The sequence below is a fragment of the Thunnus albacares genome, chromosome 2 (assembly GCF_914725855.1).
Source record: "Thunnus albacares chromosome 2, fThuAlb1.1, whole genome shotgun sequence".
Classification (NCBI taxonomy): Eukaryota; Metazoa; Chordata; class Actinopteri; order Scombriformes; family Scombridae; genus Thunnus; species Thunnus albacares.
This window is the reverse complement of record NC_058107.1, coordinates 2,629,590-2,647,479: the sequence shown is the minus strand read 5'-3', so window position 1 is coordinate 2,647,479 and position 17,890 is coordinate 2,629,590. Positions and strand designations below refer to the sequence as shown.

Genomic DNA, 17,890 nt, shown 5'->3' with positions numbered 1-17,890 from the left:
AAATAAAGGAGATTCACTGTTTACTTGGTAGTGATTGTATACAATAGTCTATCCTAAATAAAACATTAAGGTTTTTTTTTAATAATTTGATTAAAAAAAATTAATCATAAATGTGGTTTTATATTTGCATTCATTTGGCAGTGTAGACCCCGTAATGTAAAAATTATATATATATATATATATATATATATATATATATATATATATATATACATACATATATATATATATATATATACACACACACACACACACATACATTGTGTGTAAGTTACATTATATCATAGCACAAAGCAATATACCATTCTCTTCCCTGAAACTGGTGGACCGTTTTAGAATTTAGAATGAATTTGTATTTACTGAACGCAAACGTTTAAATAGCCATCAAATAACACATTGTTAGTGAACTACTTTATGGATTCAACTGCAAACATTTTCCTGATAGAAATAGAAAGAAAATCCAGTAATTCAGGGACAAATAAAGAAAAGCAAACTAATAAAATATATACCAAAAAATGTGTGTGAGAGGGGACACTTTCTAAGGAATCGGGCGTCTGTAATTTTCTTTTTACTTTAAATGTTGATATTTTAGAAGGAGACAATTTATCTTTAAATGTTTCTAACACAGAAGGAGATTTCTAACGTCTACATTTAAATAAAGTAAAGTGAATCAGACAGTTCAGTTGGTTGCAGTGCTGTGGTTTGATCAGTGAGTGGCATTATTTCACTGGACAGTCGAGGAAGCTTCATGATTCTCAGCTTTAGATACTGGCTCTGATAGACACGGCTCTTTGTATTGTTAGTTTTCTTCAAATTTCTACTATAACAGACTATCCTTATAAGCGGATTTACAAAGTGCTAATCACATTTTAAAAAGCAGCAGTGTCTGCTTTTTGGACAACTTTTTAACATTTCATACATACAATATATTATTACACATACTGTAAATATCATCCATCCATCAACATAAACCATTTCTGTATCTAAAGTAACTTATTGCATACAATCAGCGGTGGAAGACGTATTTACATCATTTACTATTTTCAGCTGAATGTAAGGTAATCATTCTCCAACAATGGGTTAGGGTGATTGTTATACTCTTATATATGACATTATTAGATTGTTATTATTGATACATCAATATGTAAAAAGCATTTTATTGTTGAAACTGGTTGAGGTGGAGTTAGTTTTATCTACTTTATCCACAGCAAGGTATTTTAGTCCAGTGGTTTCCAACCTAGGGGTCGGGCCCCTCCGAATGAGACAAGAGTACAAAAGAAGAAAAAACAAAAGAAAAAAGAAAAGTTCTACAACAATTTGTATTTATTTGTTTGGACCCTTGCTTGTTTGTGAAACATTGGATGTGATAGTAGGGGAATGTCTCACCTTTGGTGAAAAGGGGCCACAAGTAGACACGGCTTTTTTGTGAGGGGGGGGGGACCACTAGTTTAATCTTAAACAATGTGTTGTATTTTATAAATTTATCATATATTTTCTTATGTAAAATCTTAATCTGAAAAGTAAATAACTGCATCTGTTAGATAAATATAGTACAATGTTTGCCTCTGAAATGTAGTGGAGTAGAAATACTCGAGTAAAGTTGAGTAAATGTATTTAGTTACTTTCCACCATTATTCCAACATGAAAGATCCCTTGTGACATGTTTTAAGACATATAAAAATACTCAGTTGTGACTAATAAGTTATTTTACCTCATTAAAATCCTTAAGATGAAATCTACTTCCTCTCTCTCCAGAAACCAACCTGTAAGTGTATTTCATTTGAAAAGTTTAACTTCTAGACACAAGATGTCTCCTCCTTCACTGTAAAGTCTGTTCTCAGTGTTTGTGCACTGGAGGCTTCAGGTTTTCACATCACACTTGTGTGAGTTGCGTACTGGACCACCACTGACTCCCAATTGTTGTGATGTCACATATCAGGCCTTTAACCAAGAGTCACACTCGTAGTTTGACACAAGTTCCTTTAACTGATTTATTGGAATCCAGACAGCAGTTGGAAAACATTCAAAACAATAAATAAATACAACGTTGTCTTTCTGCACTGGACAACCTGGATTAAAACTATTTAATAAAAGGCTGATTAACATGATGTGAACTACACCAAATAAAACTTCAAAATCACTGTAAGTGTTTCATTATTTTACATCTATTCAGCAGGTGAAGAAGAATATTCCGATACAATCGTTACAATGCAGAACAAGAAAGTCATTATAAAAATGCAAATACAAGAGATTCTTCTCGGCAAACAATCACATCTAATATTCAAACTCAAAACGGACGATTTCACCTGTTTCCAATAATGGAAAAAAAAAAAAAAAAAAAAATAACAGTTTGATTTTTTATTTGAGTTTGGAAAAAAAATCTGGATATGAAACTAAACAGGGACGAGATAAAACGTTCACACTTGACATCACAGATGCCATCTAAATGACTCCTAAACAACCCACAACTAAAAACTTGACTCCTGTTACTGTACGTAAAAAAAAACTCTGGTTATTGTCTTTCTCTTTCCTTTCATTCAAAGTGCTGACAGTATATCAAAAATGGATCTAAAAAACGTTAGTGTTGATTGGCTGCGGCTGGCTCTCGGAGGACAGAATAACCCCGTTGAGTGATTAGTGAAGGTACTTGATCACTGGGCACAAGAGTTCCAGGTCAATTCACTCTCATTTCAATTAAAATGCTGATTCTCTGTCAAAATAAAATCATGTTTAGCTTCTGCTTGCGATCATTTTGTCCGAGTCCCTGACTAACTTTTTAAAATGGCAGAACTCTTTTAAAAACACATCGACGTGGTGCATGAACGGCAGTTTTAGTTCAACATTTTGTTTGATATCAGAGTGAACGGATCATCATCCTGATCGTGCGGTTCTTCATCCACTTCATGTGTTGCAGCTCTCATCATAGGAGGGAGGAGCCTCTGTAACACACACACACACACACACACACACACACACACACAAGCTGGTTATTACTCAAACACTGTTAAATATCACACTTTCCACATACGATGCCAGGAACAGCACCCTATCAGCCTGGGGAGTGGCGTTTATCACATTTCTAGGTGTGAAAAATTTCACAAGTCTTATTACGGTTTCACTTCTATTTATGAAAAAAAGGAAACAAACCAAACTAAGTGACAGAAGTCATTCGAGACTTTTCATGTCTGTCAATTCTCACATGCCTACATGAAGAGTGAAAAGGTGTTTGCTTCGCTTTTTTCCTAAGCCGAGTGGCCGCATCAGCATTCAAATGCGCTTCAGTGTGAACGCCGGTAAGTGAAAACATCGCAGTTCGTTTGTCCTGACGTCCTTGAACGCAGAAGAAAAACAGGCCCGTGATGATGAGTGAAGCTAGACGGGTCATGTGACCAGGGTTTTACCTGCCTCGTGTTCCGCCGTCTGTGACTTTCTTCACATAAGAAATGTTAGGAGACTCGTCTCTGAATCTGAAACCATGAGGCTGTTTTATTGTGAAAATGGGATCATGTGACCATCTATTCTACGGGGAGAAGTTGTGGTGACATCGATTGTTCTTTTTCACAAGAATGTATCTACAATACAAAGATGCATGCACGCATCGACGTTTCTTTCTTTTGATAAGACATTTAAGTACGTGTTAACATCCATATCAACATTTATTATTAGATATATGCTGAAGAACACTATAATTTAATAATAATAATAGTTGTGCAACACTATTTTCTTAGTAAATCTTGTGATGAAACCAGTCCTGAAGTACAGCCCTCTTCAGTCTACATCAGTGAACGCAGCCGACTGACCTTGTGGATATGCAGAGGTGCCGTAGTCTGGAGGCAGGATGAGCGGGGTGGGCATCGGGCTGGCGTTGTTTACAGGAGGGTACGGTGCTGTGGCCTGTGCGGAGCCGCTGAACGGAGCTCCGCTGGGTTCTGTGCCGGGCTGCTGGTTCTGGGGGAAGAAGAGGCCCGGAGCGTAGCTGAAGGCGTTCGGTGACACGAGCTGAGATTGGCGCTTGTTGGGGATCCCGTCGCTCATCGGCATCCCGCCCTCGGCTCCCTGGTGGTACTCGGCCGGAGGAGCGCTGGGGGAGTTATGGGAGGACATTCTGGAGCGGGGGGCTGGACGGGGGGCGGGTTTTGGGGCGGGGCGGGGGGGTAAGGTGGGGGTGGTGGCGGAGGTGGAGGTGTCAGGGATGGGGGCGGGGGTCGGTGTGTCTTCAGCGGGGGCGGAGGAAGGAGGAGCTGCTTTCTTTGAAGGGTGAAGTTTTTTGTCCAGTGAGATGTTCCCGATGTGGATGGGTAACGTCAACATGACGTCTGGAAACTTTAGACTGACCTGGTTAATCACAAGAAACACAATGTTAGCTGGGAAATATACCAGATGTATACCCATAATCTAACCCTTCAATTGCTTTTTTATATTCAGAATCCAAATCTGATGATATAATTATTACTTAATATATCTATTTTTAATAGAATTTCTAGAAAGCTCTCTTTCTAATAAACAAACAAAACCCCTAAACATACATAACCACATTAATAAACCACTTGTTGGTGTGAAAAAAGCTGAGCCTTTCTTACTTTAACATAATATTCGATCTTTATAAGTTCACATCCAGCGAGGGAGGACTGAGGAAGAGGAGGAACGATGATCTGCTCCTTCCACTCCACCTCCTTGCCGGCCTTCACCGTACCGCCCTCCACCTCCGCTATCGTCCTCAAATCATGGACGGGCTTTTTCATCTCGTAGGTCACTCTCTGAAAACACGCGAGGACAAAGAGATTCACAAACTCAGTACATAGTGACTGTGGAGTAAGATTCAGGAAAAGCAACTTCAACAGATCAAGGACGGTGTAGTTAATGTGAGATATGATGAAACTGTTGTGTTTACCTGCATCAGACTGGCCGTTATGTTGCCCGTGTTCTTGCCGGACTGGTTGTGGATGTTGGCTGTCACCTGGATGATCTGGCTTGGTGTGTAACCCCTCATGTCGGTCTGAGCCTTCAGCACCACTGTGCCTGTTTTCACCAGCATGTAGGTGAACTGCTGGGTCACAGCAGAGGAACAGGTTCCCTGCATGGAGACGAGCAGAGTTAGAACATCATGACACTGATAGCATGTGTCCTTACAGTTAGTCCACATTGATATCTTCACTATTAGTGCACTATTACAATTACAATTCATGAGCTCTTTCAAACAGCATCTTATCCATCATGTCAGCCCAAAGTTGCACAACAATTTTTTCTAAATATCAGCCTTATGCAATATGTATTTCACAACAGCCAAGGCTTCATATCTCATCTTATCTCACCCATATATCTGGCACTTGGTTGAGGTTGAGGAGGCTTAGCAGGAAGAAAGCTTTCTCTATGTTGTAGTCTTTGGCGAACCGCGGTGTGTCGATAAAAGCCCTCACTCTGTACACGATCTTACCATAGTTGCCTTCAAAAGATGTTGGAGCGGAGGCTGTAGGGAAGATGTCAGATATATTTTAGTTTCATCACCAAAAATGAACACAGACTACTAGATTTTTATGTTATGGCAGAGTTTGAGTGTAAAATTTCTGTCACTGCTCAATACGATGTTTGATAATTGTCATACAACGTATATAATATATAAAAGATGACAAAAATTTATAGTGACCGAATAATGTTTCTGACTTTTCACATAAACATGAAAATAAAGACTCTAGACAGTGTCCTGATACACCTGCAGGTGCTCTGGTGGTGAAAGCGCACACACACACCCACCCACCCCCACCCCCACCCCCACACACACACACACACACACACACACACGTTTCAAATGACAGATTTAGATTCACAACAGTAAAAAGACCGGTTGAGTTGGTTTGGAGTTTCTGTTGTGTCATTGTAACAGAGGAAGCTTCACCTGGAGAACTAAACTCCAGATAAGTGACCAACAAAGACTAAACATGAGGGCTGGCTGTGTGTTCTCGTGTGTGAGAGTGCACGGCAGCTACGTGCAGACAGGAGGAGGAGAGGGATTTTTATCATTACCAAACCATCTTTTTTTGTTTTTTTTGGGTGATCTTTTTTTCAAAGCGATTATTAGAGATGCAGAAGATGGTATTTCATGATCAAACGTCTCAGTATCTCGCTACGCTCCTTTCTCAAGAGCCCGTCAAAAATCTGCTGACGTCATCAGGGAGTGCTCTCGTGAATTGCAGAGTAATGAGTAAGAGGAACAAACAGACAGCTGTGGACATCGTTTCCGTAGCGGTGCTAGATGGAAATCTTGAGGAGAACTGGTGGCGTAAGAGAGACATCGCTCCATTTCACAGAATCGTTCTTATCCCTGTTCTGTACTTCTAAAATATTAAAGATCGGATCTGTGAACGAGTTAGCAAGCGCTGCCGTCATCCACCCTAAAATGAGTGCTTTGCATGTCAGCAGAAGCCACAATTAGAAGCAGAAGTGAGTTTTAAAGTGGAGGGACAAAATAACAAAGGCCTCATAATGCAATAAAATCATGTAGAACATCAGCATGAACTGGGAGCTTAAAGGATAATTCCACTTTATTTTTGTAGTTTTAGCCTTCGTTTTTATTGGTCATAATAATACATGATTTACTAAGTTAATTGTTGAGATATTGGAACATATCAACACTCTGTTCTTCTGAATCTGAAAGTCAGACAGGTCTAGAAACACGAGCGGTCACATGATCACACAGGTTGCAAACAAGCCAACAGTTTATCCAGATTAAATAAACCACTTTATTAGAGGTCACATTGAAAGTGAGCTGAAATGTGTCTAATAATCCCTCACTGTACAGAAAACTGTGTCAACACAGCTACAGTAAATACAGAAGGTCAAAGTCGAAACAGGAAGTGGGTGTATAAACTGTGATGGATGTTTACATCAGACACTTCTGGGGATAATTTTACTGTTTATCTTCATTTTCTCTTCCTAGTAAGTTTTTCTAGCCTGAGGGTTTATTTATTGGACTTGGATTTTGAGTGGTTTTGTTTTTATTTTATCCTACATTTTATATGAGCTTTCAGTGTTCGAATGCTCTGTTATATACTGTGTAAGCACTGTTTTGAAAAGTGCTTTGTGTGGTCGCTTCCTGAGCCGTCTGACTCACTGTGTTCCCAGATCTCAGCTGTTAACTGAGTACAAACAGGTTATTAGAGGTTATTACAGAAAGGGATGATGCTCAAAACTACAAACATAAAAGCTGAACTCCAATGAACCAGAATAAAAAAAATGACCATAAAGCTGAATCCTGATCTGCGGGGCTGCTGTTCAACAACTCTGTACGCTCAACCGCCATATAGACTATGCATGAGACAACAGAATAAATGATATTAATGAGGCACAGCGGCCTTCTTGTCTGAGACTAATTATATTTTTACATTGTCGCATTTTAAAAATGAATGTATTATCCTCAAATTCACAGTATTACTTTTGTACTACTTCAAATTTGAAGTTGGGCTGCAAATGTTATATCTCTCCTCTGTACTACATACTCAGAGCAGTGGTGGAACGACAACATTCAACCGAGTAGTTTTACTTTATTGAAGTATTTCCATTTAATTCCACCGTATAATTGTACTGAACTACATTTCAGAAGGAAACACTATATTGTTTATTTGTTTCACATCTATAGTTACTAGATTAAGCTACACAGTATACATCATATAAAAAACACCTTAACAGTTTGTAAATGCTTGAAACGACAAAATGCTACTTACACATTAATGCAACTGTAACAACAATCTAATACAATAAAAAATGTTTTTATATTTTGCACACTGGCTGTTTTGAGTAAACTTCATTTTGTCTCGTTTCCAATGTGAACACAAATTACAGTATATTTAAAAACCTGGTGACAATAGTCTGCAGTATGTAGTATGAATATGGGACGTGGCTAAATACATACTTATGCACATACGCACCCTTGAAGGATGGGACGGGGTTAGAGTCCCATCCTCACAGCTGCTGAACCATAACAGAATCAGGGTGAATATCAACGTGTCAGGACATGTCTGTCAGGCTGTGAATACCGGCGCAAAACACACACAAATGTAGGAAAGAATGTGCGGTGACAAGTGTTCATCCCATCACTCCGCGCTCCTACCTGGAATGAGAAACTTGAAGGGAAACGTGTGTTCTCCTTGTTTCAGGGTTCCTGTGCAGGACACAGAGAGACACAGAGATAATCATCCGTCAGTGGAAACAGTAACAATCACTCTGCTGTTCCCTTAGAGACGGACATGCCTCAGGGCTCCCTGCAGTATCCTCAGTGGAAAACAGGAACAAACTTACTCACTAAGAGTTTTCACCCTTCAATTATTTAGAGCAGACTACTTTTACTGTCCACTATTTCAAGATTAAACAATGTCTTTGTAGTTGCAAAATTTGTGTAGATCTTGGAGAGTGCAGTTATTCTTTTCATCTTCTGTGTTTTGGCATTTCCTGTTGTAAACCAGCAGACTAAGGAAGCTCATTAAATCATGAGGAAGTATATGCAAGACCAGTTGAGTTCAGCTCTGTTTGAAATGTCCTGGTGTGGTAAACTGCACCTGCGGTATCTGATATCAGAATTCATCAGGCTACGTACCTTTGTCTGCGATAGAGACGGTGGTGTTGAAGTACTGTTCCTCCATCGTCCATGCTGTGTCATTTACTTTACTGGTGATGCCGCAGAAACCGTTGCAGTTCACCTTGATGGCTGCAGATGAGAACACGAAGACAGCGCGTTAAGAGTTTTACCCACAGAAGCAGGATGAAAAATTTCTCATTTCTCTGCATATGTGTAAAAAGTTGTGTAAAGCCTTTTGTAGCTCTGGAGGAAGCTTTGTGAAATCTGATAAATTGCCTCCCGCGTTGCCAACTATTTACAATGGAATGTAATAAACCTGGCCCGAAAAGTTGTTAGATGACATCATGCACTAATTTGCATAAATGTCATGGCTTAACTATGAATACAAGATTTTTAAAAAATGAGAGCAAAAAAATTGAAGTCATGCTAAACTAAACTCGCTTTATCACTAACTATTATTATTTTTCAATCTGCTATTGTCTCATCAATATGCATCTAATATTAAAAAAACACCCAAATAATGCACTTTGTTAGAGTGATATAAGATGGGTTAAGTTAACATTGAGTCTCGTAGAGCTAACTGGAGCGCAATAGCGAATGTCAACAATTCATTTGTTGAGCCATAATTTAGCTGTCTAGCAAGAACCTTGATAGGCTATAACATTATTTCTTGCACGTCACTCACCAGGGCCGGCCATACAGTCACTACTAGTAACATTACTGAAGCTGCCTCTGACTCTGTTAATCCGTACATGAACTGCTGAGGTGTACAGCTGTCAGAGTTGAATAGTTACTTATATTGCTATTCTACATATTCAGCCATTTTGAATGACAGCTTCCCTGCTATCACATGTTGTTAATATATAACATTTCAACTGTGGTGGAACAAGTGCTCAGATCCTTTACTTAAGTATAAATACAACAATGTAAAAATAATTCATTGCAAGTCAAAGTCCTCCATTTAAAATTCTACTTCAGTAAAAGTACAGAGGTATTACCAGCTAAATTTATAACCATATTATAGAGTATCGAAGTGACTGTGTTCATGTCTAGCAGCTACACTTGTAGAGGTAACAGTACAACACATTTCACACACAAAGGTAATTCAAAGTGCTTTATATAAAACAGTCAAACTGTTGATTGGACATGAAACTGTCACAGTTAAAATCATCTGTTCAAACTATATGAAAATGTGCTGGAAAGAAATGATGCTTCACTGAAAACAGAGTCAGAGAAGAGACTGTGTTACAACCTTTGGAGATGAATACTGTGGTATTCATTTTTTACTCATCACTGAGCTTCAAACTGTGCCGCTAACGGAGGGTCGAAGCTTTAAGACAGAACTCGCTGCATAAATCCAGCCATTTAAATTAATTTCCCTTTTACATCTTGGATAAATGTTTTTGTCCTGACTGCAGGAGGAGAACGTTACATCGTGTTCATGACTCAAAACGTTTTAAAGATGACCGAAATGTTCACTTATTTTCCAATTGGTCAACTATGTATTTCAATATCTTTCATTTTTGTCTCATTTGTAATGAGTGCTTTGGTTTATAATCTCTCAAATAGCAGATGTGTTTGTTCTTTTTTATGTTATCCATAGTAGCAATACAAGTCAGACAGAAAATGTTAAAATTTAAGGACCAATAATGATGATGATTGTCATGACCAGATTAACTAGCTCAGGGGCCCAAGGTGAAATATGTGCTGCATGGCCACTTTTGACCCCCAGTTAAAGGTCTGTCGGCTCTAAGATCAGAAAACACAGCAGCACCCACCTTAAGGCCCTTGTCATGACAGCCATGCTAGTGGAGTATTTTAGTCTTCACTGATAGTAAACTGAATATCTGGATCAACTCGGGCTTTGAGAAACAATGATCAATGTTTTTCACCCTTTTCTGACATTTTATAGACAAAACAACTGATCTGTTAATGGATAAAATAATTTAAAATGAAAGTAACTGTTAGTTTGCAGTCCTAAGTGGTATATTCCCAAAGAAATTTTCAATTAAATCAACAGAAGTTTGACACTTTACCAAGTCTAGAGTCTTTGGGGTCTCTGGAGTCAAGCTGATAATCCTTACTTTACTTTTTTTTGTCCTCCCCAGCAGTGAAATTCACATTCAAATATGGATTAAAATTATTCACTTTAACTCCTCCTTTCTCATTTTTTTTCTTCTTATTTATTGAAAAAAACGTGTATAACCACAACTAAAACTAAAAATTGAAGTCTCCATTTTCTCTTTTCACCTTCATGGGTATTTCCATCATGTTTTGGGATCTTGAATTTAATTTATGGTTGCGCTTTTATTTCAATTAGGATTATGAGTTTGTCAATGTTCAACACATAAATCAAGGTATGGTTCTGCCATGGTTTAACAAATAAACAATAGACTGAAAAAGCACCTCAGATGGTTTTCAAAGGGCTTCAACATAAATATGAAAGACTAAAACGCTGTGTTCTTACAATGTAACTGCATCTTAACGACAGACACTAATAATGTCGGCAGTTGCTTGATGATTGGGGTAGAAATTAATCTGTTTTAACAGAGTCATCTTTAGAATTAAAAAAGATTTGGGAAAGAGATTGGAAATAATCTAATAGGGATTATAGATGAGCTTCATTTTTTAGGACTGAGGCTACCGACAGCCTATGTTTTGTGTCAAAACACACAGTTCAAGACCACAAGTACGTGGACAGCTGAACAAAGTGTGAGAACAGTCCACCTTAACGTTACACCCATATATGATTGTTAAATATTACTATTGTCATTAAAACCAGGAGCATTATTAATCTGCTGCTATGACAGTAATATCAACAGCTGCTGAGTTCACTTTTGACGCAAGGTATATTTCCTTAATTTCCACTTTCCATAAAAACATATTAGCTACTAAATCATTTCTACAAATTAGAAACAGACATAGAAATTCCAAGATGCTAAAGAGCCGTCTGCACCTGCAGACTGACAGCTGATCCAGCTGTTCCACCGTCATCAGACACTGAAGTCGCTTCTGATGACGCCTGAAAAGACGGATCTCATTTCTCTAAAAATGTGTTTCCTCACCTCCTTCTCTTACTTGCGTTTCCCACGCATGACATTTAAGACGCAGCTGACACAAAGTTGGAAGGAAGCACATTAATGTCTAAAGTAGAATTGTTGCAACAATTAGTTGACTAATCTATTAGTCCTGTTTTGATATTTGACTACTTATTAAAAGCAAAAAAGCCAAAGTTTTCCCTGCTTCCAGCTTCTAAATTGTGGGGATTCTGGTGCTTTTCTTCATTTCATGTGACAACTGAGTATGTTTGGGTTTTGGTCCATTGGTTCCCTTGTCCAAACACATTTAGCCTCTATTGTACACCTCTGAAACAGTCCTGAAGTAACATATTATATTATTTAATTTTTAATAGAAGATCAATATTTACACATATGCGCCCAGCCTACGATTCATAATCCATCAGTGATTCAACCGTTTGTTTCCAGGGAGGCGACGCCGTGAAGCTGACAGTCTGACCAGCTTTACCTGAAGAGGAATGTAAACAGACTGGAGGCCCCACAAGCATTCAAACAGAAACTCCCTGACACACAAAAGCAGCTCTCAGCAAGTCCAGAGACACAGACGGAGAGAGACAGAGAGAGAGACAGAGAGAGAGAGAGACAGACAGACAGAGAGAGAGAGAGAGAGAGAGAGCACCTGATCTCAAGGAGAAAGTGTCACTTCATAATTAGGGCAAAAACTGTACTAAAGATCCTCTAAAGCCTATGAGAAACATGCTTTTAGGCTGTAACATGTTAAAAAAAAATCATAGGAAAGCGGTTTCTTCCACGGTAAGCTGGGATTTTATAGTGATTTTGCACACATCATCAGTGATGTAACCTGAGGTCATCTGGTGTTTCGGGTCTTTTAGCAACAGACGCCCTCACCCAGGCGAGATGATAAAGCAAAGAAAATACTTAGAAAATAGTTCAGAGATGAGTTTTCCTGACGCTGGTTTGCATTCAAATACCTTCTCTATGATTCAGCACTTTGTCACAATAGCAGCAATTTGTTTCTTTTGCAGTCTAAGATCACAATAGCTTCACAAAGCTAGTTGTCAGGTTTGACCTCCTGTAGTTTTTCCATTGGTATCATTCAGTTAAGTGCTGCAACCAACTTTTATTCCAATCTGACCAATTATTATTGATTCATCTGTCCCAGTCTTTTTCAATTAACCAATTCTGCCTATAAAGTTTGGAAACTGAGGAAAAAGTATTCAAATAGCTGTTTTGTCTGATCAACAGTGCATTACTGATGATACTAAAGTGAAGTATGAAATATGGAGGATGAATCATGCCAAAAGGATTTTAATCTTATGAACAACTGAATATCCAACTGGGAAATTTAACTACCTCTGAATACTTCAAAAGTCTGGTCCTTCTCCCTCCTTAAAAACAAACAAACAGAATTTATGACACACATTACGTGCCCTACTTTATCGTGAAGTTTATTGTTAGTGTGTCATGGATCACACTTGCATAAGTTGCATACGGAACCACAGTTGGCTCCAAACCAGATGTGATGTCACAAACCATGCTTTTTGTAAAACGCCTTCAACTGAGAGTTCAGATGAGCTCAGAGAAACTTTTCCCCCTTCAGCACATGAATATGAAAAAACAAACTCACCGCATCATTCTGCACAGTGACGCTCAAATATCCAAATTCAAAACAAGTTTTTCCACTGTAGGTGGGCTTTAATTTGAAATACCACTAAATTTACAGCATCTTTCACTTTGAAAACCAACTATACTCATTAATTCAGTTCAAATTCACCTCTTTGAAATTTCCAGAAGGCTATGCCGTTTCAAGTTTGTAAGAGTTACAAATTCAGATGGAAAATAGTGTCAAGTTGCTCATTTTGGAATCTAAATGTTTAAGTCAAGTACAAAAATCAAGTTGCTCAAATTGGACTGTTGAAATTCAGACACCGACGATTCAACGTGAAGCTGCAACATCCAGTTGAGACTGTAGCAGAGCACAGAGGAAGTTGTATTACTGTAAATTTGTGATATCGGCCTTTACAAATACAACTGACTTGACTAAACGAGGAAGCAAACGGAAAACCTGAGATTTTTGGTTGTTTGTAAAATTTAAGTTGTTACAGCCTTTTGTTGCTTCTGTAGCAAGAAGCCAGAAAGAGAATATTTGCTGCTTCCACAATGATCTTAATAATTGATTCATTTTCTTTTGAACAACTAATCAATTAATTGTTTCAGCATTACATTCAACTTAGATCTTCATGTGAATTTCTGTCAATAGATGAGCTAATAAACAGAAATCCATTTGTCCCACCAACAAATGGTCCTGAAGAAGAAGGTAAACACCTGTCAGACATCTGATACAAGATCTCAAACACATTTGACACTAAACCGTCTCACAAGAACGGACACACTGCAGACTTCAGAAGGCAAACTAACAGACTCCTTTGGTAATCAGCCCCAGTTTGTGTGTCTCATGTATTAGCGTTACATTCGAGTCACAGAGCTAAGCATCCATTTCTCTTAAAGATAAATACCAGCCGTTGTTTGAAAACCCAGAAGGTAGAATAACAACACTTACTGCTGACCTTTCTAACCATTTGGATAAAACATATTCAGTCCACTGCAAGATAAAACATATTTTTACCCTTCTTCCCAATTTACAAGCATGTTTGCTATCCAGGTAGCCATAGCTACCATCTTTGTTTGGATTAGGAAACAGTTGCCATTTAGGAGAAGCGTTTAAAGTATTTTTTTTTAATCTTGCAGTGGACTGCATAATTTGTTACCCAAATGGTTGGAAAAGTCTTTAAGGATTCTTCAGAACAGCAGTGTTATTCTACCATCGTTGTTTTTCAAACATCCTTTATCTTTTAGAGAATTATTATTATAGTTTTGCGACTCATGTAATGCTAATACATGAGAGGCATGGGCTGGGGCTAGCAGTTCATGTTACAAGTCACAGAAAGGAATATATATCCCTCTAGGTTATTTATATAACCCAGAGAGATTATATAATACTTATAATAAAAAAAACAACCAACCAAAATTCCCATTACCTGCCAGACTTTTTTTAACTCAAGAATTTACTTGAGTTGTATTGTAGAGAGGCTGTGTAGGAAATTATTTACAATTCTCTTGAAAAAACCCGCCAGTACGTTTTACAGCCTTTAAAACCACAGAGCTTCCACATCAAATTCATTTTACAACAGGCTAAAGTGGTAATAGACCTGAATTATAGCTTGTTTGATCTTTGCTAAATCCTTCACTTCCTTGTTAGGCGACGGCGACGTTTTTTTCCCACCAGGTGAGCTGAATATGAACAGACTCTTACCTTTACACTGCAGCTGCTGGCCCAGTTTGACGGTCACGGTTCCGGTGATAGACTCTCCTGGACTGTACACAACTTTATTTTTGTCAAACGCGATCTCAAACTCCTGAATTTTCCCCATGTTTGTCCCGATCCACGGTGAGTCTGCAGCTCACCTGTGCACACCTTCTTCTTTTTTTCTTCTTCTTCTGCTTTAACTGTTTAATGGCTGCTGGCAAACAGCTTTTAGGTGCATTACCGCCCTCTTCTGGATTGGAGTGTGGATCAGAACGGTTACTACATTATTACAGTAAATTCAATTCTCTATTAAGTCCTCTGTTAAAATAGCCTTGCAGCCTGTCCTGCAGTATGCTTCTTCATGATATTTAGTGTAGTGTTCAGACCAGATATAATGTCCTCCTCCTTTCTATTTCTATTGCTTCCTCTCATTTCTTCTACTTTTCTTTGAATGCTGCAGTAGTATCAGCTCTTATTTCCTCTGTTCCACTCTTCCTGTCATTCCTTTTTCATTTCTGACTTTTACTTTTCTTGATTATACCTTTAACCTCAGCCTTACTATATTTTCATGACCATATTTATTTCTCTTTTTCTTGTTGGTCCTTTTGTATATTTATCTTCCAGCTCATTTCCATCTGCACCAATATGTGCAGGAATCCACATGAATTCAATTTCTATTCCTGCCCTCTTAATTCTGGATATTATTTGAGCTATGTTAAGTAGTATATCTTGCCTTGTATCTGGCTGCATGTATTTAATACTTGTAAGTGCACTACTGGAGTCAGAACCAATCGAAACTTTGATTGGTTTGACTTCCTCTATTGAGTATAGCAATAGTTCCCCTTTATACTGTATATATACTGCCAGATTATCACTAACCCTTTTATTTGACATTGCATTTAATTCTGGATTGATGAATGCTATCCATACTCTATTGTCCAATGTTTTACATGTATCTTTATGTACTTTAACATATTCTGAATAATCTTATCAATAATAAGAAAATAATTCTAACATAATCTGAATAAAACCAACAGATTCTTAACATTATAGACACATATTTGATAGAACTCCTGAGGTCATATGAAGTGCCTTCTTATATGTCTCCTTATTATTTTAGAGCTATAGCCTACTTATTCATATAATTAGTCATTTTAATTTAAATCTTTATATATAATATTTAATATAATATTTTTTGTCTTTCATTATTTCTTATTCTTTACTTTCATTTATAAATACTTATTATCAGCATTCCAGGTGTAATATGTATATTATTTTTTGAATAAAGTTTTGTAAATAAATAAATAAAAAGAGAAGGATTTTACATGTTTTATAAATGCTCTTAAATGTCATAAAAACAAAAAGAGTATATGTGCAACTTATTATTAAGTCTTTTGGACACAGGATGGCCAATGTTTTTTTCCCTTCATTATTCAATGAGTATATGTGGGTTAGCAGCGTAGGCTCAGTGCTAGCCTTTCTTTGAGAAGTTTGCATGTCTTTTAACTGCTTGTAGATGTGAGTAGTTGTCTGTCTTATAGACTGGTGACCTGTCCAGGATGTACTCTGCCTCTTGCCCACTGTGAACTGGGATAGGCAACAGCACCCGCACAACCGTACACCCACATACTCTGCTTACAGTGACCCAAGCCATAAGTGGAGTGTTGGTGACCAAGGTAGCCCCAACAAGAGTGTGAAGAAAAGGATTACGGATCCAGATCCAGTCCGGACATGACCTGTATCATTCGTACCAGTTTCAGTCCTAATCCGTTAATGAAGCAACTTAATGAAGCCTAGTCTAGTCTTGCTTATGCCACCCAATGGTGGACACTATGTTCTTAGGAGTGAACAGTGGTCCTGGAAATAAATTTGCTTTACATAAATTTTAATGCTCTATGATTTCCCAATTAAGCATGATTTAATTTTTGATTTGTAGACAAGCAGCAACAGCCATGGCTTGAAATTGAAGCCAATGTGGAAATCCCTTTAAGTGCAATGCCACTGATGGCTAAAAGATCCCTGGCTCCAATAGACTCCTATTCTAAAAGCATAAACTTCTCTTTTGAAATACTAAGTCAATATTTTTTTTCAATAAGTCATTATGGTCTCAATCACTAAATTCAGGCTCTCTAATAAGTGTGCTGGTGGTCATTTTGGAAATTATTGCTCTGTTACTACGATTTGAAGACCTATAGTAGCTTTGATGTCTGCCGTGTGGGCATTGATTGACAGCTGTGATTGAATTGTCACAGTATTTTAGCAAATTTAATGTTACTTGATACAATACCTGCCGTGTTAGTTAGCTAATGTTAGCACAAGTCTGCGTTGCTCAGTGTTCCTGGTAAGTTAGCATTAGCTTCGGTCAGAAGTAGCAGGGCACGTTTCCAGACTCCTTAATTTGAACGTCCTGGCTGCGAATGGAAAAGATGGCACTGACCGTAAGCAGCAACTCTGGGCTTCAAACCGGCTCCAGTGAAACCAATGGGTGATGTCACGCTTTGCTATGTCCATATTTATACACAGTCTATGATTTTAAATAACAGAAACACAACTCCAAATGAATGCTAATGTTGCTCTGTGTCTGCTAGATGTGTAAATTGGCTTGTTTGTTAACACACTGGCCATACAGCTTGTTGCGCTGTCTCCAAGTGGCCAAAAATTCAGCTAATGCGGGTTTAAATTCAAGTGTTGATTATCATCTGCAGTTTTAATTTCACTGAGCTGCTTCCAGCTATCTGTATATGAGCAGAGCACCAGCTTAGAGTTTTTGCCATTTTATCTCCTGTGCCTTTGCACTCAGCACAGAGCTGTTATGGTTCATTTCTTTTTATAGATTGTTGCATAAATGGCCACATGACACAATGGTGATCTGTGCAGCTGTTCATGTTTAAGTACCTCAGACAGTGTCCCAAACACTTCACCAACAAGGGCCTGTGCTAAGCAGGCTAGCCAAAACAGCATGAGTACAAAAACTAG

The 17,890-nt window shown here is 38.1% G+C and overlaps 1 protein-coding gene across 1 annotated transcript; it reads right to left on the bottom strand.

The window, feature by feature from the left end:
• Nucleotides 1-1,977: 1,977 nt before the first annotated feature.
• On the bottom strand, nt 1,978-15,834 carry arrdc1a (arrestin domain containing 1a). Its single transcript, XM_044362915.1, has 8 exons — nt 14,921-15,834; nt 8,588-8,698; nt 8,105-8,155; nt 5,313-5,467; nt 4,892-5,074; nt 4,581-4,757; nt 3,801-4,335; nt 1,978-2,939 (listed from the first exon to the last, which is right to left on the bottom strand). Exons 1-8 carry the CDS (start codon nt 15,036-15,038, stop codon nt 2,902-2,904), a joined length of 1,368 nt encoding a protein of 455 aa, XP_044218850.1. The 5' UTR covers nt 15,039-15,834; the 3' UTR covers nt 1,978-2,901.
• Between the last annotated feature and the right edge of the window lie 2,056 nt (nt 15,835-17,890).

Coding starts and splice junctions, on each gene's coding strand:
- arrdc1a (XM_044362915.1), bottom strand. CDS start 15,038: ATGGGGAAAATTCAGGAGTTTGAGATCGCGTTTGACAAAAATAAAGTT. Junction 5,075..5,312: donor ACCAAGTGCCAGATATATGG/GTGAGATAAGAT, acceptor GTCTCCATGCAG/GGAACCTGTTCCTCTGCTGT. Junction 2,940..3,800: donor CACCTCTGCATATCCACAAG/GTCAGTCGGCTG, acceptor TGTGTGTTACAG/AGGCTCCTCCCTCCTATGAT.